The sequence below is a fragment of the Myotis yumanensis genome, unplaced genomic scaffold (assembly GCF_028538775.1).
Source record: "Myotis yumanensis isolate MYYU_CA2020_CCGP unplaced genomic scaffold, mMyoYum1.0.hap1 SCAF_4, whole genome shotgun sequence".
Taxonomy (NCBI): Eukaryota; Metazoa; Chordata; class Mammalia; order Chiroptera; family Vespertilionidae; genus Myotis; species Myotis yumanensis.
Genome location: NW_027223755.1, coordinates 8955895 through 8982410, shown reverse-complemented (window position 1 = coordinate 8982410; position 26516 = coordinate 8955895). Strand labels below are relative to the sequence as shown.

At 48.0% G+C, this 26516-nt stretch overlaps 1 protein-coding gene across 3 annotated transcripts in view; it reads left to right on the top strand.

The window, feature by feature from the left end:
- RAI14 (retinoic acid induced 14) overlaps window positions 1-11051 on the top strand; it is a 122534-nt gene extending 111483 nt beyond the window's left edge. For all 3 annotated transcript variants that reach the window (XM_070411851.1, XM_070411850.1, XM_070411852.1), the window contains 5 exons: window positions 1885-2003; window positions 2685-4223; window positions 5530-5679; window positions 8537-8602; window positions 9185-11051. In XM_070411851.1, the coding sequence (XP_070267952.1) occupies window positions 1885-2003; window positions 2685-4223; window positions 5530-5679; window positions 8537-8602; window positions 9185-9262 (1952 nt within the window). In that variant the 3' untranslated portion in view covers window positions 9263-11051. The remainder of the gene's footprint in view (window positions 1-1884; window positions 2004-2684; window positions 4224-5529; window positions 5680-8536; window positions 8603-9184) is intronic.
- Window positions 11052-26516: the final 15465 nt, after the last annotated feature.

Here is a 26516-nt window from a genome sequence, read left to right as displayed (position 1 = left end):
TCGATGTTTCTCTCTCATCGATGTTTCTAACTCTCTATCTCTCTCCCTTCCTCTCTGTAAAAAATCAATAAAATATATTTAAAAAAAAAAAAAAAAAAAATATAGATTATTGCAAAGGTCCTTTTTTGCTCGAGTATTCAGTTTCTTAGTCTTAGCATTTCATGTGTTTGGAGCCTTTAACTTACAGAGGAGAAATATCGGCCCTGGATGGTGCAGCTCAGTTGGTCGAGCATCGTCCTGTGCACCAAAGGGGTCGCCAGTTCCATTCCCGGTCAGGACACTTGTCTGGGTTTGGGGCTCGATCCCCAGCAGGGGGTGTGCAGGAGGCAGCCGGCTGATGTTTCTCTCTCACATTCATGTTTCTTTCTCTTTCTCTTCCTCTCTCTCAAATCAATTAAAAAACATTTAGAATTTATAAATATTAACTTTCTTATTCCGAGTAGAGACCAATGTTAACATTACTGTAACAGTTGTTACATTGGACACTTTAAAACTCACCCATTGTATCTTAGAGGTGATTTCTGTTGCTTAGAATTACAGTCCTGCTCCCAATCCCCTGATTCATTCCATGCTCACGTGACTGCATGATTAAAGCTGCAGCTTGGGCACTAGACGTCAGAAGTAAGCGTATCTATGAAGAAATGTCAGTTTGTATCTTTTCAAATGAAGAGAAAAGCTTTTGCGTTGCACTAAATGGCTATGAAAAATTTTTAAATAACAGGAAAACATTTAGATCAGTGCTATTCCGATCAGCCTATAAACTGCTGCCATTGCACGATAAACATAAGGAACTGCACCAGACAGTCATCAGCCATATCACTAGGCACACTGTTTTGTCCAGCTGACGTTTTTTTTTTTCATAAGAAGACTTTCCAGGTGAAGAAAGCTGTACATTGAATTATATCCTGGAGCAAGTTCCTTGTCTCCATCAGTGAACACATTGAACGGCATTGCTTTTGATGCTATTGCAGCGTGATGATCAGTAGGATGTCTCCAAGTTGTGGCTTACCCACGGTGTCTACTGCAGATTTAGAGAAGACCGTATCATGCTGCAGTGGTCAGCAGATACTTTGTGGAGGAGGCAGAGTTTGACATGGCTCTCCTGAAGGATGCCGAAGAGTTATCTAACCAAAGAGATGTTGCAAGGGCGGTTGTATGGATGAAGTGTTAAAGAAGCAGCCTTGTGTTGAGAATATAGAGGGTCTGATGGAAACCTTGAATCTGAGGAGTATGGGGTACCAGAGGAAGAAATCATGAGTCATAAACCTGACACAGTAGATTGGGGCCAGATCATAGCGGTCTTAATGTAGATAAAGGGATCTGAAGATTTGGAGGGAGAGCAGTTAAAGCACTTGACCCGAAGGAATGGCCCGATCGAAGCATATTTTAGGGAGATTAGTGGGACAGTGGTGTGCAGGCTACATTTTTACTAGGGCGAGGCGGGGGGAGAGAGAGACATTTATTGGAAGCTGTTTGCAAAGTTTCAAAGTAGCTGATAACGGCTGAACCTGTGTAATGGCGGTGGGGTTAAGAAGTGAGCCAGCTTCCAGAGGTGTTTCTAAAAGGATTCACAGAAATGGGGCTCATTAAGTATGGGAGGGACAAAAAGCAGCCAAGCTATGCTTAATCGAGTGAATGGAAAGATGCATGATCAAATCCATCAATTTTCAGGTGAGGTGCTGTGCATCCAGGCATCTAGGGTTGTGCTGGGAATACCCCAGTAAGGAAACCCAGGGCCGAGAATTGCTGTTTACTTATCCAGCTGATGGGGCTCTCATGGACCAGGAAGAAGAACTGGATTGGGCAGAAAGGGGGTTTGTTAGAGGCTAGAGAAATAACTTTAATTTTTAAATATTAGTTTGCATTGCCTTTCTCTTTCCCCAGGTGCTGATAGCTTATTGGATATCAGTTCTGAAGCTGACCAACCAGATATTCTTGTCCTATTACAAGCAAAAGTTGCATCTCTAACTCTACACAATAAGGAATTACAAGATAAATTGCAGGTAGGTAGATCGATCACCACCACAGACTATTCTGTTGGGTTAAGATACTGGGTTTTTCAGGGTTAGTCAGATGATATTTTATTTTAAACATCTACATTCGTTTCTTCTTTTTAAATATAGTTAGCCTCAACTACATAGATCTAAGCCTTTATAGTTCCAAGTTATTTCTTTTTTGAAAGAATTATTCATTAGCCCTATTTCTGTAAGTTTCTAAATTGGTAAATTATCTATAATTATATACATGGTATGATATATAATATAACAAATTATATATATATATATATATATATATATGTAAAGATATGCGATTAGCCATTCATTTAGTAAAGTTGATCATTTAGCAGATTTAAGAAGTAACTGTACTAAATCTGCCCATTTCAGCATAAATAATATGAGAAATAAAGGGAAATTTTGAGCTGGAGGCTTTGCAGCCAAAGCAAATCTGTTTTTAAAGTGGCGCTAAAAACCTGTTCGAATAGAGCACAGAGTAGGCTTAGTGTCAGTAATCTGACTCCCGGGTCTCAGGTGCTATTTTTTCACGAGGTGAGAGTACACCCGCAAGACGATCCCGCTGCTCGCCCCTACGAAGGTTCTGGGTGTGTGCTCTCCTTGTAGGTGCTTGCTCTCCTAACCGCACTTTGGGTGCCATTTCATTATTCTTGCTTTTTTTTTTTTTTTTAGGCCAAAACCCCCAAAGAGGCAGAAGCGGACCTGAGCTTTGACTCCTTCCATTCCACTCACACTGACTTGGCCCCGTCTCTCGGGAAACCGAGTGAAACCTCTCCCCCCAACTCCAGATCCCCTCCACCGGCCTCTGCGCATTCCCTGAGTAAACCCCCAGTCGACAGCGGCGATGTCAGGCTTCAGCAGCTGCAGGAGGTCTTGCAGGACCTGCAGAAGAGACTGGAGAGCTCCGAGGCAGAGAGGCGGCAGCTGCAGGCCGAGCTCCAGTCCCGGAGCCCCGAGCCCGCCCGCTTGAACAACGCCGAGATTTCCGAGAACGGCTCCGACCTCAGCCAGAAACTGAAAGAAACTCAGAGCAAGTACGAGGAGGCGATGAAGGAAGTCCTGAGCGTGCAGAAGCAGATGAAGCTGGGCCTCGTCTCGCCCGAGAGCGTGGATTCTTACTCTCACCTCCCGGAGCTGAGGGTCCCCGAGGAGGAGGTCCGGGCGCTGAGGCAGGACCTCCAGAAGGCACTGGAAGACAGTGAGAGGAACAAGGAGAAAGTGAGGGAGTTAGAGGAGAAACTGGCCGAGAGGGAGAAGGGGGCGGGGAATCAGCCGCCCGCGGAAGAGTACGAGGCAATGAAAAGTTCCTATTGCTCTGTTATTGAGAATATGAACAAGGAGAAAGCGTTTCTGCTCGAGAAATACCAGGAGGCCCAAGAAGAAATCGTGCAACTGAAAGATACTCTGAAAAGTCAGGTGGCGCAGGAGCCCGGCGACGACGCCGGGGACATGAAAGAGGCCATGCACAGGATGATCGACGAGCTCAACAAGCAGGTGAGCGAGCTGTCCCAGCTGTACAAGGAGGCGCAGGCCGAGCTGGAGGACTACCGCAAGAGGAAGTCTCTGGAAGACGTCACAGCCGAGTACATCCACAAAGCGGAGCACGAGAAACTGATGCAGGTGGCCAGCCTGTCCAGGACCAAGGCAGAGGAGGCGCTGTCCGAGATGAAGTCCCAGTATTCGAAGGCGGTGCAGGAGCTGGCTCAGCTCAAACAGCTGGCCGAGGCCCAGAAGGAGAACTCCGTGTCCATCGCAGAGCACTTGCAGGTGATCACCACGCTGCGGACGGCCGCCAAAGAGATGGAGGCGAAACTGGGCGGTCTCCAGGAGCTCCTGGCCAGCAGGGACGTGGAGGTGGCCAGGCTGGAGAAGCAGCTGGTGGAAGAGAAGGCGGCGCTGACCGAGGCCATGGTGCCCAGGGCCGCCTACGAAAAGCTCCAGGCGTCTCTGGAGAGTGAAGTGAGCGCGTTGGCCTCAAAATTAAAGGATTCCGCGAAAGAGAAAGAGAAGGCCCAGTCAGAGGTCGCCCAGGTTAGAAGTGAGGCCTCACAGTTGAAAAGGGAAAAGGAGACGCTTCAGACTCTCTTGCGATCCAAAGAGCAAGAAGCCGGGGAACTCCTGCAGAAGTCGCAGCGTGCGCAGGAGGAGCTGGCGGAGCTGAGGCGGCACTCGGAGAGCTCTTCCCGGCTGGAGGAGGACAAAGACAGGAAGGTGGGTGAGGGCCCTTGCTGTTGAGCTTCTAGCTAGTGAGCCCAGGGACCCTCTGTCGTTTGTATTTTTACCATTTGTTCACACTAACTTGCTGCGAATGCTCAGAGGCTCGGCACACGAATCCCTCTGTCCCCAAAGCCACATTAGAGTAGTAGGTTAGACATTTATTTAAGAGAACGACACTTCCCTTATCATAAAGCATTTTCACAGATGGGGTGCATAACTTTTCTTGAGAAATGACTTTACAGAAGCTCTGCCAAGTGTCAGGGCTCAGAAATAACCCCACAAACTGAAAAGCGCTTGTGACCGATCTTGAACTTGAACTCTTGGCATCCAGACAGATTCCTCTGTCATATGGAACCCAAATACTTCCAGACTTAATCCCGCTTCCCTAAGCCCCATGGGCTTTCCCGAGTCAGTATAAAAATTGCCTTTCCTGGCCCTCATTTTCACTGGTGCATGGGAGGGGAGCGGGGGAGGAATGTGGGGTGCGGGTGATGAGAGATGGGCTGGGTGTGGCCTGAGGAAGAGGGGGGAGCAGAGCAGAGGATGGTTCTGTGCCAAATCTGCTCTGCTGCCAGTCCCCTGGGCCAGATGCTCTGAGTGGCATGGACAAGAGCACTGGTGATCATTTATTCCTTTACGATGATGGATGCTTCCAAAGAGCTCCCAAAGCCAAGGGGGCAGGGAAGTGGGATGGGGAGGGAGAGTTGTGTTTACTTTAAAACAAGATGTCCAGAGATATCAGGGTTTCTATAACTTATTCCTAGTTGCCCATGCCAGCAAATAAGGAATGCCTAAAATCCTGTTTCTATTAAGAAAAAACAAGAAAGGGAAATCAATGTTATACTGTTTATCTTTATGCATCAAAACACAGTATTTAATTGGGGGACCTAATCCTATATAATAAAAGGCTAACACGCAAATTGTCCCCTCTACCGGGAGTTTGACTGGGAGTTCCACCAGAGGGTGGGGCCAGCCGGCCAATGGCCCTCGGCCCCTCCCCCTGGCCGGCCAACCTCCCGCATCCCCTCCCCGGGCCTGGCTGGCCAGACCCCACCCATGAACGAAATCGTGCACTGAGCCTCTAGTTTGAATATAATGGCCTTAGAAGGTTCTGTGGGTTTGTCTGATTTTGTTAGGTGTTTCATTTTATGGGTTTTATTTGAAATGTATAAAAGGAATTATTCCAGAGTCTCAAGTCCTGGAGGCTAACACAGGCTGTGTTCAAGGCGTAGGGATACCTGGAATTTTGCTTCTGCAGGCACGTTCCTGCCTGTGGGTAATAGCTTTCCTTTTTCACTAGATAAACGAGATGTCGAAGGAAGTCACCAAGCTGAAGGAGGCCCTGAACAGCCTCTCGCAGCTGTCCTACTCGGCGAGCTCCTCCAAGAGGCAGAGCCAGCAGCTGGACGGGCTGCAGCAGCAGGTCAAGCAGCTCCAGACCCAGCTGGCTGTGAGTGGGCTTGCCCCCGCCTGGTGGGGTGGAGGGTGAGGCGGACTGCATGCCTACTCTGCTGGGAGGGCAGGTGGGCATGGCCGGAGGCCCAACCTGAAGGAGCGTGTACTTCAGGGAGCAACTCACTGGTGCCCTCTTTGGTGAGGGCAAAAGAAGGAACCGTCAAATTTCCACTTATTATCTGCCCTGAGTTGGGGGGATGTATCTCTGAGGAGGAGGAACTGGCAGGACAGTGGAGTAGGCTTGTTCTTCCATCCACCAGCTTTTCGCCCCTTCTCCATTCTCTGCAGCAGCCATAACCGTCTCTCACAGTGGCAAGCACTTTTCTTGCTAGGGGCCAGGATCTCTGGTAGTTGCGTATCTACGGGTCTAAAGCTGTTTCTTGGACCCGCCCCTTTTCACCCGGAAAGTCCTCTCATATCTGGATTAGTTTCCGATGACTATTTCCTATGACAGAGCAGCACAAACTTGGTTTAGAACAACACACATTTATTATCTTAAAGTTCTGGAGGTCATCAGTCTTGCTGGACTAAAGTCGGGATGTCAGCAGGGCTGGTTCCCTCCGGAGGCTCTAGGGAAGATCCACTTCCTTGCCCTTTCTAGCTTTTAGAGGTCACGTGAATTCCTTGGCACATAGTCCATGCCACCATCTCCTTCTCCCACCTTTGACCTTGCTCTCTCTCTTAAGGACCCTTGTGATCGCATTTATGTAAGGTACACCCAAATAATCAGATACTGTCTCTCTCCATCCCACAATCCCCAGTCACACCATAAGGTCCCTTTACCATGTAGGTAACAGGCTTTGGGATTAGGACGTGGGCGCCTTCAGAGGGCCATTGTTTAGTTACTGCAGGATCAGTTAAGGTTTCGGTTGACAAGAGTATCTATTTTCTGTGTGAAATCGAGGGTTAGTCTGGCCTGGGCCATCGCTAGCTTCCTGTTACAAACAGGACCTGGCTTTTATGATTTCTTCAGGGCACAGTTGATGCACTGGCGAGTTCAGATTTCTGCCGTCCTGAGTCTGGCTGGCCACCAAGGCCAACACCAGCTGTTCTGTTCTCCCAGCGCTAGCACTGGAGGAGCAATCAGGGGAGAAGAAGATGCTCCCCACTGTGTTCTGCGGGTCATTTTTTTAGAAAGTGGTGATCACAGCCGTGTAAAGTGCTTATGGTTTCGACAGGCATTCTTACAAATACTCAACATGTGTTTAAGGAGTTCTTCTGTGTCAGTATTGTCCAAGGTACTGATGGTATAAAGATGAATAAGACACAGTCCCTGCCCTCACAATTGATATGTAATATGGCTTGCCGTATTCCTGATGTGGTCAGCATTCGATAGAGAGACGCCCAACATGCTGAGGGCAGCAGAAATGTGTGCTTACCCAGCCTGGGTGAGTCTTGAAAGGCTTCCTGCAGAAGGTGGTGCTTGTGCCGAGTCTCAAAGGGATGAGTAGGAGGCAGCAAGGACCGAGATGTGGCATTTAGTGGCCCTGGGTAGCCTTGGCGAGAACACTTCCAGTGGCGTGGCAGCCAGATCTGCCCTGCCTGCTGCAGAAGTGAGTGGGTAGTGAGGTGTCCGATGGGGCTGAAGAATCCCAGTGGGAGGTGGGGAAGCCTGAGGTAGGTTTGCTAGAAGGACAGGAGATGGTGGTCAGAGGGTGGGATGCTGTCGGTTGAGATTTCAGAGGCAGTGAGAGAGGCAGGGCCATGACCATGAGAGTGAGTGGCTGGAAGGAGGAGGAGCAAGTCACTGAAGCTGAAGTGGAGGAACTGGGAGGCCAGGGTTAGATGGCTCCTCCATGCAGATGCTGCAGTCAACCCACTGCTGCCAGAAGCCGGGATGGAAAGGAAGGCAGTGACCAGAGAGAGTTATCAATGATTGCGTGCAGGCGACCGAGAGGTGGGAGGAAACAGCAGAGAGATACCAAGCACGCCTTCTGATGGCGTGATCGTCAAAGGGCTGAGGTTGAAGGGTTCTCCTTGAGTAGGAAGGACACATGTCAACGATGATAGGAAGGCGACGACAAGGTGTATTGGGAGACTTGTGCAGATTTTTGAAGAGATCCATCTACGGCAGTCTCGGTTTTCATTGTGAAGTAGGAGGAAGGGCCTCTTTTTAGAAGAGCTAAGAGCTAAGTGAGGCTCCTTGAGGTCGGCACTGAGAGGAATTGGAACGATCGCTCCACAAGGAGACGTAGAACCATTAGCAGCTCTGCCGAGGGACCATGGCGATCAATGCCACCACCCCTCCTCGGTGCCCAACAGCTCAATCAGTGTGCCTCCCGGGGAGTATATGGTGCCAGCTATGGAGTGGGTGGTAATAACTCCCTTTGAAAGAATATATTTTTTTAATTAAAATATTTGGTTATTGTAGAAAAGTTAGAAAATGTAGAAAAACTGAAAAAGTTCCAAAAAATAAACTGCTAATTATTCAACCACTCAGAGATGATTACTTTTTGCATTTGATGTATTTCCTTGCACTATTTACCTTGTGTGAATGTATCTGTATAGTTGCATAAATATGTATATGTGTGTGTGTGTGTATATATATATATATATATGTGTGTGTGTGTGTGTGTGTGTGTATATATACACACACACACACACACACACATATGCAACAAGTTTGGGATTATAATAACTACTTCTTACATGAATTTTCTTCTAGAGTTGATATACAAAGTCATAAAATAGTTTTTTTTCCCCCCTGAGAATATTGACAAGTATTCAGAAACACACAAGCCAGTGAGCTCATAACAATTTAAAAGCTTCTATGTGAGCATTGGATGGAGGGAGTCACTTGGGGAGCATCTGGCCACAGCTCTCTGTAACCAAGTAAAATTACCTCTTCCTAGGAGTGCAAGAAGCAACACCAGGAGGTCATATCGGTTTACAGGATGCATCTTCTGTATGCTGTGCAGGTATGGTAACGCCCTGCAAAGTGCCCAGATACCTGAAAGAAATACTGCAGTCCACGTTGCCCCAAGTCCCGTCATCAAACTAGTAGAACGAATGAGAATTCAAGGAAAATCCTGTACCTAGGAAAGCTTTCAAATGCCTTTCGCCCAGCTTTGGATTTTGTGTTGGGAACCCTGTCCTAACTGCTGAGAACAACCTCGGCATTTCTCCAGAGATAGGACGACGCAGCTGCTGCTCCCCCACCCGCCAGCTGCCCACCCTCAGGATCGGGAGCCCGGGCTTGATGTTCGAGGCTTGTCCATATTTTCACTGCTGGTGGTTTGGCTCGCTGGGCTCATATTTGCTACGGAGACCCCAGAAACCCTTTGCTGGGGCTCTGTTAGTCTCATCCTTGTCATCCTCCAGGGACACGAGAGCAGGGCCCTCCGGGTCTCAGTTCCCTAGAGAAATGTGAGGATCGCTAGGGGTAACATTCCTTGGGGAGATCAGGGGCCCGGGGCTTCGTCCCAGCCAGCCATCTCGTTCCCTCGGCGAGACAGGACTTAACCGAGGTTCCAATGACTGTCTTCTGTTCGACCTTCTAGGGCCAGATGGATGAAGATGTCCAGAAAGTTCTGAAGCAGATCCTTACCATGTGTAAGACCCAGGCCCAGAAGAAGTAGAGTGGGTTCCCCGGCGGGACACTGCCCCTCGCTGTCCACCCTGGAGTTGGACCGGAGTTGCTGGCGACCACTGCCATTGTTCTTGTTCGTGGTGTGCACCGTGACCTGGCCTGCCTTCTGCCCTTGCAAGGCTGCTTTCTGAGGACTGGCCCCGGGAGAAGACTGTCCCCTCAGAACTGCGGAGAGACTCAACAGCAGCAGAGGGGACAGGGGCTGTCATCGCTTCTGATTCCAGAGCTGGGTCGGCCGTGCCCAGGAGCTGGGCCTGGTGCTGGGGCGTGGGCCCCCGCCTGGCGCCTGACCAGCTGTGTGGCTTCGTCCTCACTGAGCGACCTGTGGACACCTCCGTGCAGTTAATGCCGCCGGGTTCCTCCACGCTGGCTGTGCCGCTCAGCGCAGGGGAGCCCCCCTTTGCCTCTGGTTTCCAATCCACAAACATGATTTGACTTCTAACCAGATTAGTGCAGCGCTAGTGATGTGGTGCCCGCCTAGGACCCTTTACCCGATGTCCTGTGGGTTTGAAAACTCTTAATGCCACCTTTCCCCCCATCTGCCTTAGGTAGCTCGTCCCCGGCTGGTCAGTCTGAGCTCGATGAGCACCGTTCACTAAAACATGAAGCTTAGAAAGAAAAGCAAGCTGCCCTTTAAAAGTTTTTAAGTAAATCGTTGACGTGTTGCAAATTCTCTATGCAAACTTGCCTTCTGCCGTTACCCACAAAGCTCAGGAAATCCAAACAGTCGTGTTTCAACAAGGGACAGTAAACTGCGTGTTTACAGCCAAAAGAAATGCCTCATCGTTCTTAACCTCAATTTTTTAAAAGTGGTGTTTTTTTTTTTCTCTCTACAGTATTTTTATTGGCTCTTAAAGATGTTTTCATATCTAAACCCCTTGAGTAAGTGAAATTCACATGAGACTATATTAACAAAATATTTTTTAGGTAACCATGCTTAAGACTTTTTAGAAATAGGACTTTTTCCTGAACGTTTTCAGCGATAGCAAAAGGTAGTTATATATTCCAAGCTCAGTGTGAGCTGCCAGACCCTCAGCACTGGAGCACGTTTCTGAAGAGTGAGTCCTCCTTGTACCCCGTGAACACTTTTGAGTGCCCCGGCTCTGCCAGCACCCAGGGAGGATCTCTGGAAGAACTGTTAGTGACAGTCCGTGTTTCAGCTTGGAGACGAGAAACCCCGATATGGTAAACATCGGGGTGCATAGCCAAGGTCTTTGGGGGGAAATATTTCTGTTCCCTTTCTTTACTTTCAGGTTAAAAAACAAAAATGTTTCTAACTTGCTTGCCACTTCCCTGTCAGTGTGGGTCTTCCTGAGGGATGTAAACAGAAAACAGAAATCTGCCAAGTGTGTAATTAAAAGCACAGGCCTGCTCCGACAGGAACCGGACCGCAGGGCCGCCCGGGCCGGGGAAGCTTGGCTGCACTGGATGCCGACCAAGGCCAGCAAAGCAGAAACGGCTGTCCAGTGCCGTATTCCTTTTCCTGAGTTGTTTATAGTTAAGCAATTTCGAAAATGCTGCAAAGAAATGTGAAAGGACTTTCCGTCACAGCACTTACGGAGACACAGGACACCCCTCGCGCCCCGCACAGAATGCTGCGGAGTGGGAGACTGAGAGACTGGGGGGTGCTTGACACAGCCGCCTCTCAGCGTGTTCAGGATGCATATTTATTACAAGTACTCCGGTGAGATATTGGAACGCCATGTGCCGTAGGGTAGCACTCTGCCTTGCTGATGTACTGAAGGTATGACGGAAATAAACTTCTGTTCCGTTTTGCATCTCTGCTGCTGCTTTTTGCTGCTCCTCCCAACCCTGAGTTCCCGTCTCCACCGACCACAGCTATTTTCGTGTGATCTGAGACCGTCCGTGTCTGAGTGTGCGCGGGGGCGTGTGTTTTACTTTCCCCTTTAAATGGAGAAGCATACTTCACACCCTCTTCTGGGCCTGAGTTTTCCACTTAAAAGGCCTGGAGATTGCTCTCGGCCAGCACACACAGCTCATGCTTTTAAACCAAGCGTGGGGAACCCTTTTCCTGCCAAGGGCCATTTGGAATATTTTTATAACATCATTTGAGGGCCATACAAAATTATCAACTTAAAAATGAGCCTGCTGTATGTGGTCAAATGTTTATTTAACTCAATCCTAATGCCTTGGCAGGGCCAGACCAAATGATTTCCCGGGCCTTATACAGCCCGTGGGCCGGACGTTCCCCACCCCTGCTAATCTGTGGCAGAATATGCCATAGTATGATTGTGCTATATTTTATTTAACTAGCTCCTCGTTGGTGGGCATTTAGCCTGCTTCCAGTAGTTTGCAGCCCTGACAACGATGCGATGACTGTCCTATCTGTAAACATCTATGCATACGCGTGAGGATTTTCACCCTCGCTCTCACCATGTGATACAGGAGCGCAGAGGAAAGCAGTGGGGTAGTGTATGCATCATCACAGCGAGAGAAAAAATGGCCTTTTTCTTCACACTGGTTAAGAGTCCTCAATTTGTTTTCCATACATAAGCCTAAGCTGGATTCCAAAGCTTTTAACAATGAACCCCACCCATCTTAAGACAAACACATGATGTACTGTGTGGAGAACATGCTCCCCAGCATGTTGAAGCACAGCCTTTCTCCATGCAACACAGCTGTGGCATGCCGGGTGCTGACCGCAGCAGAAACATTATCCAGCAGAGATGGGGTGACACTTTTTGAGCAAAGTTAGCGGGCATGCCGAAACCGGTTTGGCTCAGTGGATAGAGCGTCGGCCTGCGGACTGAAGGGTCCCGGGTCCGATTCCGGTCAAGGGCATGTACGTTGGTTGCGGGCACACCCCCAGTGGGAGATGTGCAGGAGGCAGCTGGTCGATGTTTCTCTCTCATCGATGTTTCTAACTCTCTATCCCTCTCTCTTCCTCTCTGTAAAAAATCAATAAAATATATTAAAAAAAAAAAAAAAAAAAAGTTAGCGGGCAGGACAAAGAGTGAGCTGGAAAAGCAACAGACCGGGGCGTGTGGAGTAGCGATTTCTGTTCCCCAGCTCAGCAGAGAACTGCAAAGCATCATGGGGGTCTGCGGCATATCTGGGACAGGACAAGATTGTTGCCACACGTGAGCCGGGGAGCTGGTGGAGGGAGCAATCCATGTGGGTTCCAGCTGGTGGGAAGGGTCCCCTGAGGAGTAAATCCCCCGGAGATGGAGGTGAGTGAAAGGGAAGGAAAGAGACATTTCTGCACATTCGTTATAAACCAGGCCCCCAAATGGGAAGAAACCGCATATTCGAGATTGGATGCACCCGATTATAAATGGAGCATGTGTAGGGGAGGAAATGAGCAGGTCGGCCAAATGATGTAAGATTTTAACAGTCGGGGGAAGAGATAGGCAGTAGGTTCCCTGTGTGTCACCTCCAGGTGTTTAAACCTGGGCCATTGAATTCAGATGTAACTCTGGAAGGCAGAGTAACATCCCTCCCCTCCCCAAAGAAGTCCATGTGCTAATTCCCAGAACCGGTGAGTATTTGATGTTAGGTGGCAAAGGGGGATTACGTTTGCAAGTAGAATTAAGGTTCACAATCAGCTGACCTAAGGACGAGATGACCCTGGTTGTGCAGGTGGGCCTGAGGTGAGCAGAAGGGTCTTCAAAGTGGGAGGAGTCCGTGTTAAAGACGCCGCGCTGCTGGCTCTGAGGTGGAGGATGAGGCCCGGAACCAGGGAATGCAGGGGTCTCTAGAAGCTGAAAAAGGCAAGAAAATGAAATTCTGCCCCAGGGCCCCTAGAAAGAACCATCTTGTCTCCAGCCCGGCGGCAGCCACTGCAGACTTCTGACCTCCAGGATGATGAGATGATACATTTGTGTTAAGTCACTAAGTTGGACTGACCCCGGGGAAGGCCTCCATATAAACTTAAAAGATTTGGCGGGTAGCTGCAGAAATCTGGCCTTGCCGCTGCCCAAGACGCGCCTGGCGAGTCAGTTCCCTTGTTTATTAAACCCACCACCTCCCACTCTGAGTGATCTGCCTTTTTCTTTGGCCTCTCCCTGCCCTCCAAGTATGGGGACCTGTTTCTGATTACACCCAGGAAGCTCCCAAGGAGGTGGCGACCCAACACTCGTCCTGTCTTGAGAGGCCAGAAAATGTGTTTTAAGAAATTGCACAAGAGAGTTTATTTGGATTTCTTTGTTCTTAAGTGTCACAGTTCCTGGGGCTGGAATAGTTTGGAAATAATCACATTCGCCTTGGGGTTGGAAGAGTCTAGAAGTACCCTCTACACGTGCTTCCTCTATGTGACTTTTGCAGGGGCCACGCTTGCCTCTCCCACCTCGGGATCCACCCTCTACAACCACTGTCCACCCAGATTGCTAGCAGCCCATTGCAGAGTGAGCGAACGAACCTGAAGCACAGTTACTATACGGCTTACATTTGGGGGCAGGGTGAAGATGGCAAGGAAAGGAAAAAGTGTCACCAAGATTTGGACCTCTCGGTCTCTATAGTCCTTTTACTTTGATTCTAACTTTACAGAGGAGGGCCACGTGCTTCTGGCCAGAGCTAGCTAACGAGGGGGAAGCAGAGCACCCGCTGTCCCACGGGTATTCGGCGCCTGCCCTGGTACTGCACTTCCCTGCACAGTGCTCCGCACGAGCAGGTATGCAGGACAGGGGAGCTGCGCTGAACACACACAGAAACAGCCTTGTGGCCCTTTCCTAGAATGACAGGACGCTGGCCCTTTCAGTTTGATGAAGGGCAACCTAAGGGGTTAGGGACATAAGTGTTAGAGAACAGGAAACCATTCTTCCTTTTTTATTGCCATACACTAGAGCAGTGGTCGGCAAACTCATTAGGCAACAGAGCCAAATATCAACAGTACTTCTTCAAAATAGACTCGCCCAGGCCGAAAACCAACTTCTACACATGGGCCACGAAGTTTCAATCGCACTGTATGTGCACCTGCACGTGGTATTTTGTGGAAGAGCTACACTCAAGGGGCCAAAAAGCCGCATGTGGCTCATGAGCCGCAGTTTGCCAACCACATGCCTGATGCATGAAAATTCTAGAGGCCTGATACATGAAAATTCATGCAAGAGTAGGCCTTCCTTCCCCCCGGCTGCCGGCACCGGCTTCCCTCTGGCACCTGGGACCCGGGCTTCCCTCATCTGGCCACTGGCAGGCACCCAGGACCCAGGCTTGGCTTCCCTCCGGCCTGGCCTGGTCAGGAAGGATGTCCGGAATGACATCTGGAAGGACATCCAGTCTAATTAGCATATTACCCTTTTATTATTATAGATGTTAGATATTGTTCACAGTCACAAACATCTGCAGTTTCACTCTCCCAGAATCCTGGACCTGGGGAGGGTTTTAGAAACAAGAGGGCCGAAACCAGTTTGACTCAGTGGATAGAGCGTCGGCCTGCGGACTGAAAGGTCCCAGGTTCGATTCCGGTCAAGGGCATGTACCTGGGTTGCGGGCACATCCCCAGTAGGAGATGTGCAGGAGGCAGCTGATCGATGTCTCTCTCTCATCGATGTTTCTAACTCTCTATCTCTCTCCCTTCCTCTCTGTAAAAAATCAATAAAATATATTTTTTTAAAAAAGAAAAAAAGAAACAAGAGGTACAAATGCTCTCACTGGATAGGCAAGAAAATCAGGACCCATGGGCTGGGACTTGCCCCAGGCCACACAGAGTGAAAACCTAAACCATGAGGTCTTGAAGCCACGTTCACGTTCTCATTATTGTTCCATGCTGAGAATTCTCGTCGGAAACAGAGGATAAAGGGCGTGGGATCTTTAGAACATGTGGGCTCAGGAACTTAGGGTACAGATTTAAACCTTAAGCGGATAGGTCTTCCCAGTTTTACCCAAGATATATTTAAGCAACTCAGAGAAATAACTCCTCCGGCCCAACTCAGAAAGGCTAGATAGCGTGGCAGTCTTGGATCAACAGCAATGAAATTTCAGCCTTTTGCTGGGAAGAACAAACACCAAACGTAAACACCATCTCTCAAGTTCCTAGTAAATATTTTCCTTCTCTCTCTACCAAGCCTGTTTTGTTTGTTTGTTTGTTTGTTTGTTTGTTGAAAATGGGAGGGGCATAGCAACTCCAACTTGCCTAGTCATAGGTCCTAATTCATTGTAGGGCTCATGATGATACCACCCTTAAGCATGGGGCTGCCAGAGCCAGAGCTGGCCACAATTGCCTCTGCAGACTTGTTATTGTTACTATTGTGTGCATTTAGGGCCACTGAAAGGTGTAGTGTGAGAATACGTGGGCCCTAGCCCCGCGGTTCAGTTGATTGGAGCATAGACTAAAGGTGGCAAAGGAGGCAACCTATAGATGTTTCTCTCTCTCAAATCGAAAACATACCCTGGGATAAGGATTTTTTAAAAGAGTATGTGGCTGCACAATTTAGGGCTGTGTGATATTTGCCAAATGTGACTCTCCCCTGGAAATATTCTCTGAACTGCTAACCATCAGTGGAAGCAGTGGTCCTTTCTTTAGCTGCTCGAGCCTTACACTCCGCTTCCCTAACTGGATGGTTCAAGTCTTACCCGCAGGGGCAACACAGCCGGAGCCAGCACCCTCAGCAGTTACCTCTGAGCCTTTCCTCCGGGTCGGGGAGCCTGAATACCCGGGGAGCAACTGGGGTGCAGGATGCGCAGAGGGGCGCACGGGCAGTGTCGCCGAACACAGCCCAGAGGTCGCCCCTTTCAACAGGCAGGTCCTGGAGCAGCGCTCCTGTCCACCCTTCGATGGGATTGATCTCCTTTTCCTGCGTCTTCATCTCCGAGACAACAGGAAGTTTGGGAGCGACCCTGAGGTCGGGAGCGTCACGTCCCGCGCGGGGACAGGAAGGCCGAGGGCGCGGGAGGAGCTGCGGGCAGCCAGAGCCGCCGGGATCCCACGAGGCCAGAAGTGCCCCGCGTCGCCTGGGCTACAGGCGCCGACGCTTCCAGCCGTGTCCTCCGCGTTCTGTTCCCATGGCAACCCCGTCTCCGGAGCCGGAACCCAGGCGGCCTAGGAAAGCCGACCTCGCAGAGGGTCTTGCTTCTGCAAAGGACCCTTGGGCGCCCCGAACAAGGTCCGCCCAGCCCAGGACGCCGCCAGCCTGGGAGCTGGGAAGGCAGGTTCCGGGCGTGGCTTCTCCGCCCTCGGCCTGGCACGCTGCCCGACGCTGGCCTTGAAGTACCCTCGCGGGCTTTTCCCGCGTGAGTCTCTGTGGCCAGGGTACAACCCGCAGGAAAGAAACTTGGGGAATCCCGTTTGGGATGTAGTCTCCGATGGCATGTGGCGAAACAGCTGCGGAAAAGGAGGAAGGGATTTGCGAGAGAGAGAGAGAGAGAGAGAGAGAGGCCAAAGTTGGGTGTTACAATTCAGGGCCATGGTGAACCTTCTAGGAACAGAGTTTAGCAGTTGGGAGAGTCAAAACCCCTCGCCCTGGCCATAGGTTTGAAAGTAGAGATCAGCAAGAGAAATTATGAAACTTGCCTTCTGGTTGTGGGATTAGAGATGTTCTGGGGCCAGAGAGAGATGTTCTGGAGTCAGAACTAGCTACTCAAGGCTCAGGGAATGCGTGACCGTCTGCTCCTGGAAATGGGGAGCGACTGGGGGGTGGAGGGGGGTGGGGTGGGGGTGGGAGGTTACTGTCTAATAAATAACTGTGTATTCTATTTGGGGTTGATTTAAGCGATAGGAATAGCCATGAGAGTTGAATTTCAAAAATAACTATAAATCGAATTTGTTATCATGAGTTTCAACCATTTACTCCATCAGCTAACAGTAGCAACCCGTTTAGTTCCTTAACTAGGACCTCCTGTTAGATAGTGGGATGGCCTGCGGACTAGGAGAATTAACCATTGCACTGGCCATACCTTATTTAGTCCCTGAGAGCTGATTGCTTTGCCTGGATCCATCTTGCTCTCAGACCTGCAATAGCAATATCAGACTTGAGTAGGAGACCAGAATTTTGATGACTCAGGGGCTGTAAATGGACTGGCTTTAAGGATGTATAAAAAGGGGATTTTGGAGGTAATGTGGAGTAGCAATTAGGGGAAATATATTAAATTAAGAGATTTGACAAATGTCTTTAATTTCTGCTTTCCGGGTTCTCCGTACCTGAGTGTGAATAGTCTATTTGCGGGTCTAGTATGGGCAGTTTCATGTTAATAGTAGCATCCAACACAGGGGAAACAGAACTGACTTCTAAGCCCTCTCTTCCAAAGCCGACTTCACGTGTGAGTCTTGATTGGAAGAAGTGTGATCTAACCCCACTGGAATCCCAGCTGTGAGCAGTGGTACTAATTGGGACTTCTGCTTCTACCTGCACGGACCACAGGACATTGACATCACACTCACTCACTCACCTGAAACACCCGGACCTCCCACTGGAGGCAAACCTGGTCACCTGGTTTTCCAGGATGCCTCTGGATAGGTTAGAACAGGGCTCTGGATGGCTGGTCATACCATTTTTCAAACCTGGTATAAAAGATTACACTTGACATTTATTTCCCTTTTTTTTTTTTTTAACAGTTAACATTCGTGACTTATCTAATCAGTGGAAAAGGAAGTTAAAAGTTTGTTTAAAACTATGCAGTGGTTGAACTTTTAAAAAGCTATTTTATGAATACAAAGATGATTCCTTTGGGGGACTTAATTATAATTAATTAAAACCTTTGTTATTGTTCTTAAGTTCTCAGAATTCTATTTCTTCCGCATCACTTATTTGGTTTTTCTGTTCATTTTAAGATAGGGATATCTCTTTTATTGTATAAAATTAACTTTTTTGACTTTAAAAAGAAATTCTCACCCAGCTTGTATGGGCCCCAAATGGGGATCAAACCCACAACCTGGGTATGTGCCCTGACAGGGAATCAAACCTGCGACCAGGACGAAGCTCCAACCAACTGAGCCACATTGCCAGGGCTCTTTTGACTTTTATGTTTACTATTTCAATTACCATTCATAATTATGTTTCGGAATGAAGTCAGACATCTACGTTGTGTGTGGGCGCGTGTGTTTGTGAGTGAGAGAAATGCTGGGGGAGAGAGGGAAGATTTTCAGCCCCCTCAGCTCTTTCTCAACACCTGTGTTTCTAACACAGTTGAGGAGGCCGTTCTCTGCACTTGACCCAGTGTGAGTTCCCTTGCCTCTCCTTGGTGGGACAACATTCTCTTTAGTTAGTTGGTCACTGCATGTGAAAGCTTTTAAGAAATAGGAAAGAGGACATGGGAAGTTTAGCTTCAAAATGTTAGCTCCCTTCACCTTATTTCATTATATCTGTTTCCTGGTTTGGATCAGCATTTTATAACATGAAGTATCTTCGAGATCATCCAGTTCAACCACCCTCAAGTCATGGAGCTAATGAAAACAATAATAGCCCATGTTAAAAGAGCAGTTACTAACAGCAGGTACCATGCTCAGTGGTTTATGAGTATTATCTGATTAATCCCACAACCTCCTCAGGTAGGTATTCGTATTGACCTCATTTTTAGAGAAGGCAATCAAGCAATAACTTGCTTAAGGTCATATGCTTAGTAAACAGTGGGGCTGTGGCTCTGATGTAGGTGGGTGGTTCACCTAACCTGTTTAATCGGAACCACCACATTGCTGTCTGAATGCTGGGCATTGAGGGTGACCTGAGTTTACAGCCTATGGCTTTATTCTGTCACATTCATTTTAGAAATCAGATCCCTAGCCTCTGGTTGGGAGAGCTGTGTCCTCCAATTTTACCTTGCTTGATATATGCAAAGGTCAAATCTGGTTCCGTGTCTCTCTCTGGACCCATAAGTCAGCAGAACAAGATCCCAGCACACGAGCAAACACGAATTGGGTCTAAAGAGACTGAAGATACGAAAGCCAAGGAGAAGACCCTACACTGCATGGCTCTTCAATAGCTCAGCCGATTAAGGGGGAAATAATGGTGAAATAAAAAACTCACTGTGTTTTTGTTTCCATTTAAAAGTATGTCCACGATTAGAGAAGCTCTGCCTTAGTTGTTGATTGAAGGACATGAAGGTACTCTACTTTTTTTTTTAATCCTCACCTGAGGATTTCCATTGATCTTTAGAGAGAGTGGAAGGGAGGCAGGAGGAAGAGAGAGAGAGAGAGAGAGAGAGAGAGATGTCAATGTGAGAGAGACACATTGGTTGGTTGCCTTCCGAACGTGCCCTGATCCAGGCCAGGGATCAAACCTGCAACCCAGGTACGTGCTCTTGACTGGGAATCGGGAATTGAACCTGTGACCTTTGGTGCTCAGGCAGATGCCCTAACCACTAAGCACACCGGCCAGGACATTCCTTCATTTTTTTAAAGCCTAAAATGGGCTAAAACAACTAAAGCTTTGAAAAATTGCAAACCTTCAAGAGGGATGAAGTGCTTGCTGAGCTCCACTTAGTTTGGTTGCCATTAATCCTGCAACTGCTTTAAAACGGACAGAATTTATGAGCCGGCTCTCTGTGTAGGCGGGATGTGTGCATCTGTGTGTTCATGCCTCACTGCACATGTGTGTGTTTTATAGCCATCAGTCCTGCTCGCCTCATTTCCCAAGACTTTTCCAGCACTGGGGTCTAGGGGTCAAGCCAAAAGGCGGATTTCTCTCCATAAACAGTCTTCCAGCGAGTATTGAGTGAGAGACTTAAGTACGTACAGGAAATTCTGTGGAGAGCGCTTTGGGAAACAGTATAAGGCACAGGCTCTGCTTTCAAAGAACTTACAAGCTCATGCGGAAGGTGAGCTACACGGACAACCACGACAGGAGGCACCCACTCTTCATTCCTTTGTGTCAGGCACAATTTAATCCCTTCTCCTGAATGAATGAAATTAATCCTTGCAACAACCATACGATGTAGAAGGTATTGTCATTACCATTTTATAGGTGAACAAGGCACAGATAGGTAGAGGAACTTGTCAAGAGCACACGGGTAGTAGTCAGTGGCTAAGCCAGGATCTGTCCCTGGGAAGTCTGGCTCTCTCTCTTGTTCTGTCAGTCTCCGTGCCACGCTGGTGATGATGGTCAAAGACGACGTAAGAATCTGCGAAGACTGGGTAGCTTGGGCAGGTTCTGTCTGGCCCAAGTCAGAGTAACAGGCATTGGTGGCGGAATCACATCCCAAACTAAAGCCTAATGGTTGCTGGGTGGCTAGCCTCTGGACCCCTCTTCCAGCTCATCAATACTCCCTGCGGTCCTGAACCCCAGGCTGCAGCGCGGGCGTCGCTGCCACCCTGACTTTCACCTCGGGAACTGCAGCACTGTTGGTGCAGGAGGAGGGGGTGTCCCCGGCCTGGGAGGGCAAGGAGAGGAAAATTGCTTCATCTTGGAGCAGACAGTGGAACTGGGAGGCGATTAGGGAACCAGATCTCCAACCTGAGCAACTTGCCTGGAGAGAGAAAAAAGTCTCATACATATACATAGAGGCACTGGTATTTTTCCATAAAAGAGGGTGTTTCCTTAAAATTAATACAAAGCAAATTCATTTCAGTTTATTGAGACTGCCATGAACTTTCTCATGTAGGAAATGCCATGAAAATATTACCATAAGATGAGGTTTTTGTAAGCGTAAAAAAGTACTCTTTGCAAAGGTTGGAAAACACTTGTCTACAGCAGTGGTCTCCAAACGAGAATTAGCTTCCTTATCACTAAAAAGAATCTGAGCAAACGCGCTCTGTACAGTATTTACGATGTACAAGGGCACTGATATATTCTGTAATGTAAATATTCATAAACATAAAAACAAAGCTAAGATAAGGGGGTAGCAGTGAAGTGTTGACTTTCCCTACACCTATGGCACCTGCACACCTGGAGACGTATATGCACCTCACATTGCAGACCAGGGTGGATGCTGGGAGGTGAAAGGACTGACTTCCCCCTTTGGGGCTGACTTTAAAGTTTAACGAGCTGTTTTAAATCAAGATCCTCGTTCAGTTTGCTTAAGCCTCGTTGGTCACCAACTCCACTTCACCTGAAGGACCCAAATGTGGGCATGGTCTAGTGGAGACAAGGACCTCCAGGACTTGTTAGCTGCTGAGCTCAGAGGAGAAGTATTCCTCCTGGGCTCTCAGCGGGCACCGGGCACTGGGGGGCGGAGGGGCCGGTGTGCAGAGCCCAGAGCAGCCTTCTCTGGTTTCCATTCACGAGTCCAGGTTCACCGTTCTCCTTCCCACAGACACAGGGAGGCATCTCGGTCTGGTTCCTGGGCTCCCTCCTGACATCCTCCCCAGGGCCCGCCATGCTGTGGAAACAGATGGAAGTAATTGTGCTCATAAGAGCCTGTGCTTACAGAGGGCCTTTCTCAGCAAGCTCAAACACAGCGCTCTGGCCTCGCCCGGCTCCTTCTTGGACCACCTCCGTGCATTTTGTAAAGGGACAGCTTCTGTGAGTATTGTTGTCATTTTACAGTTGGAGGATGGAGAAGCTTTTTGGGTTGAAAAGGTCACGTGGCGTCAGCGGCAGAATTGGGGGTGGGATACTCGGCTCCCACTCCTGTCTGTCAGAGATTTTCAAACAGAGGCCTCCGACCGTTGCTGGGTGGTTTCAAGGAAGCACTTGGGAAGATTCCTGGAGCCTGTGCCTCTAGAGCAGGGGTGGGGAACCTTTTTTCTGCCAAGGGCCATCTGGATATTTATAACATCACTAGCGGCCCAGTGCACGAATTCATGCACAGGTGGGGTCCCTCTGGGTGGCCTGCAGGGATCGGGCCAAAACCCGCAGTCCAATGCTGCCTGCAGCTCCTACCTGCTGTTACCGCTCATCCCGGCCCCACTATGCCTGCCGTGGGCTCGAGCCCAATCAGTCCTGATCGGGAGAGCGTCTGGTGCCCTCCCAAGGGGAGTGGCCTATGGGATTGGGCTGAAACTGGCTCTCCGACATCACCCGAGGCGTCCTGGATTGTGAGAGGGCACAGGCCAGGCTGAGGGACCCCACCAGTGCACGATCAGGCTGGGGAGGAACCACGGGAGGACTTCAGGGTGTGTCTGGCCCATCTCAGTCCCCAAGGGCCACGGGACCCCAGCAGCGAGCTAACCTACCGGTCGGAGCATCTGCCCCCTGGTGGTCAGAGCACGTCATAGCGAGTGGTTGAGCAGCCTTAGCATATCATTAGCCTAGTACGCTTTGATTGGTTGTTCGGTTGTTCTGCCGTTCTGTCTATTTGCATATATTACCCTTTTATTATATAGAATTTGCAGGCCATACAAAATTATCAACTTAAAAAAATAGCATGCAATATTTGGTCAAACATTTAATTATCTCACCCCTAATACCTTGGCAGGGCCAGACCCCATGATTTCTCGGGCCACTCGAAGCCTGTGAAGGGTATCTCATGTTCATGGATCACCCTGAGCCCTCTGTGAGCCCCTGTGTCCCAGCCCCTCTCCTCTCTCCACCTCCCCCTGTCTATCTTCTTTGGCCTGATGCTCAACTTGCAGAATCTGATATGTAGCCTTCCCCTGTCTTGCCCTTAGCTGGGGGCTATTGAAAATGTGGGAAATGGAAGGATATTTGGGAATTACGGGGATTTTCTTTCCTGCTATTTGCCTCTCGCCAAAAAGCAGCTTTGCTTGGCCTTTCTACATTACCACGAAAGTCCCTTTCAGCAGAATTAGCTCCTCTCTTACCATCATAGGATCCGCCTTGGGAAGTGAGCGTAACTGCTGTCCTGCAGGAGACGCCTCTAGCGAAGAGCTAGTATAATTTCCAGTTCCCGTTCACTCTCCCCAGACTCACCAGCCACCCCAGCCTGGCTTCACCCCACCTCCACAGGAAACCCGAGGCCCTGACCCTCTTCCAAAGAACTCGCCCTGCTTGATGATGTGCACCCATGGGGAGCAGAGAACAGAGTGAAGGGCCGTTTTCCAGTGCTGCTGTGTTTTCCCACGGAGCCCTTCTGTGTGCTTATCACCTGCTGACCCTGGGCAGTGGGGGCATGTGTGGGCCTGGACTTTTCACTGGCAGCGGGGCCTATTTCCACCTGCAGAAGCAGAGAGAAGCAGGAACCAGCTGGAAGAATTATATAAGGGAGGCCTTGGTGGATTGCACGTCTCAGAGAAAGACCTAACAATTGCTTTGGGCGGTTAAGAGCTGGGCTTAGAAACCTTAGGCTTTTATGAACGAGGCCTGGAACTGCATGGTTGTTCTGGGCTCTGTGTTTGGTGGGAAAATATTCAGAGAGAACAAACAAAAAAACAGACTAAAATGATAATAAAAGAGGTTTGTATTTACCAAATGCTTTCACCCGGGCCTGAGCTTTATGTGCACGACCCCATTTAACCTCAGAACCACCACTGAGGTCATTGGTACAGCTGTTACTGCATTAGAGAGAAGGCAAGGAAACTGAAGCTGGGGTTGAGCACACTGAGTGGGTGGGCTTTAGTGCTGGGTCCATGATCTGACCTCACGGACCCTTAGTCCTTCCGCATACTGTCTCACCTTTATTCTAAAATGATGTGGGGTTTTTAATGAATTGCCACCTACTTTTGTCATCACGTGTCATTAAAAGATGAAGAAGGAGGCCCTGGCCCACGTGACTCAGTTGGTTGGAGCATCGTCCCATACACCGAAAGGTCTTGTGTTTGATTCCTGGACAGGGCACATATGCTCTCTCTCTCTCCCTCTCTCTCTCTCTCTACCTGTCCCTCCCTCTCTAAAAATCAATAAACACCTCCTCGGGTGAGGATTTTTTAAAAAGATGAGGAAGAACACTTAATGAAGACAATTTTTTGGTGGCCCGTGAAAGCTAGGCCCGGCATGTGCATTTTTAAGGAAGTTCTCTGTTCCTTGTGGAAACAAAGTTCCTGGGAGTTGTTCATGCCCGAACAAGACTTGACTGCTTTGCATTTGAGTGAGGGATCCTCTGAGAATCAGAATATCTAGATATGACAGTGGGCCCATCAGATTATCAGAAGAAGAAAAGAATAATGAAAGGTTTAGTGTGCCCTAGATTTTTCAAATATCTTCACGTCCTAAAAAGTGATCTGTTTCCTAAACTGTAAGCACTTGGCATCCGTAGGGTAGATGACTGAGTGGTAAATAAATGAAACACATGAGGCATGCCTGCCTTCTCTAAACAGCCGTGAGTCTGGAAATCAAGTGGGAAATGGCTGGGAGATGATTAAATGTCCAGAGTTAAATCAAACTACCGACCTAAGTCCACGGCCATAAATGAGCGCCTATTGAATATCTACTACTGTCATAAAGGGCATTGCCTAAGCTTTCCGTGCCTAATGTGAAAGATAGCCTAGTTTCCTTTTTCAGAATAAATTCTAGTGTACATTTCATTCATTCATTCATTCATTCCACAGTATTTATTGAGTACCAGGTTTGTCCATACACTGTTCTTAAGTGTTTGAATGTTAACCAAGTGTCACTGCAGCCTGGGCACTGTTCTAAATGCTTTCCATAATTTATTCTATATAGTCCTCACCATGAGCCTAGGAGGAGGCATGTTTAGTATTTTCATTGTAATGGAGCTAAAGGAGAGAAGAGCCAGGATTGGGTCATCTGAATCCGTAGCTCACCATCTGTACCACAGAGTCATGTCTAATAGTGACCAAATATCGGGTGAGGGTAAATCTCATGTCCCGTTCTGAAGGTGGGGAAATAGGCAACATTGTTCAGGCCAGACAACTTGGCTGACGTCTCCCCGCCAGCTCTTGACGAGAGGTGTTATCATTCTCTAACTTCTGCTCTTATGGTCAAGGGAATGAATGGTCTGATTGGTCAAAAACATTTTTGTAAAGAATTATCAGATAACATGCTGGTGATCTTTTGATTGTTAATTGTAATCTTCAGAAAAGGAGAAACCTTTCCGCTTAAAATAAAAGTAACTATTGCAGAATGCCTTACATAAGATAATTTTATACACATAAATGTTTAATTCAACTTGGGAATATAAAGATGGGGGCAAGGGGAGAAGGGAAACAGTATTGATTGTGTATCTACTGCATGTTAGGTGATTTTACATATAATTTTAATCTAATCTGCACAGCAACCTTCGCAGCAATGTAGGTATTCTTAACCTTGTTTGGAAGAAAATGTAGGCTCTTGGAGTTTGACCATAAATGGAGTATTTGACCCAGTGATCCCACTTCTAGGAATATATCCCAAGGAACTAGGAACACCAATCAGAAAGGATATATGCACCCCTCTGTTCATAGCGGCACAATTTACAATAGATAAGATTTGGAAACAGCCTAAGTGCCCATCAGCAGATGAGTGGATTAGAAAACTGGTACATCTACACAATGGAACACTACACTGCGGTAAAAAGGAAGGAATTCTTACTATTTGCAACAGCATGGATGGAAGTGAAGAGCATTATGCTAAGTGAAATAAGCCAGTCAAAGATAAGTATCACATGATCTCACTCATTTATGGAATATAATGAACAACATAAACTGATGAACAAAAACAGATCCAGAGACAGAGAAGCATCAATCAGACTGTCAAACCTCAGAGGGAAGGTAGGGGAGGGTGGGGGTAAGGGGGAGAGATCAACCAAAGGACTTGTATGCATACATATAAGCCTAACCAATGGACACAGACACCAGGGGGGTGAGGGCATGAGTGGGGTGGGGGGGGGCAATGGGGGGATAAGGACACATATGTAATACCTTAATCGATAAAGAAATTAAAAAAAAATAAAGCTAATAATTGTGGAAACCAGCTTTGAACTCCTCATGTTCTCATTGTGCCGTGCTATCTCTAGAAAGATAGACGGTAATGAAATACTAGCTTATTCTCATTTTAAATATTACATTCCCCATTTTGGGGGGGGGACTTGAAAACTGGGCAGATATGAAAGAGAAAATAAAAATCAATTATAATATCACCACCCATAAATAAATTATATAAACATATACATATATATGTGTGTGTGTATAAAATGTTCATACCAGTTATGTAAATATGCATGTCAATATCATATTTTAAGTACAGTTTTACAACTGTTTTAAACTTAGCATATTTTGAATGTACCCCCTTATTAGTGAGTCCAAGAAGAATACATGATTTTTAATGTCTGAAGTACTTTCCTGGATGATGTACCATGATTTATTTAACCTCCTCCTTTGGGGAGGATAGTTACAATGTTTTCTCTATCCTCTCATTTTAAACTAAGGAGGAATAAGCTAAATCAAACAAAACAAAGCAAAACTTCCTTAGGCCTGAAAGAGAGGGAGCCAGAGGCAATAAAATTTTATTTTGATTTTAGAAAATTTATGTTTATGGGTAAATTATCCCATCTTGTGAATTGCTGGACGCCATCTTTCC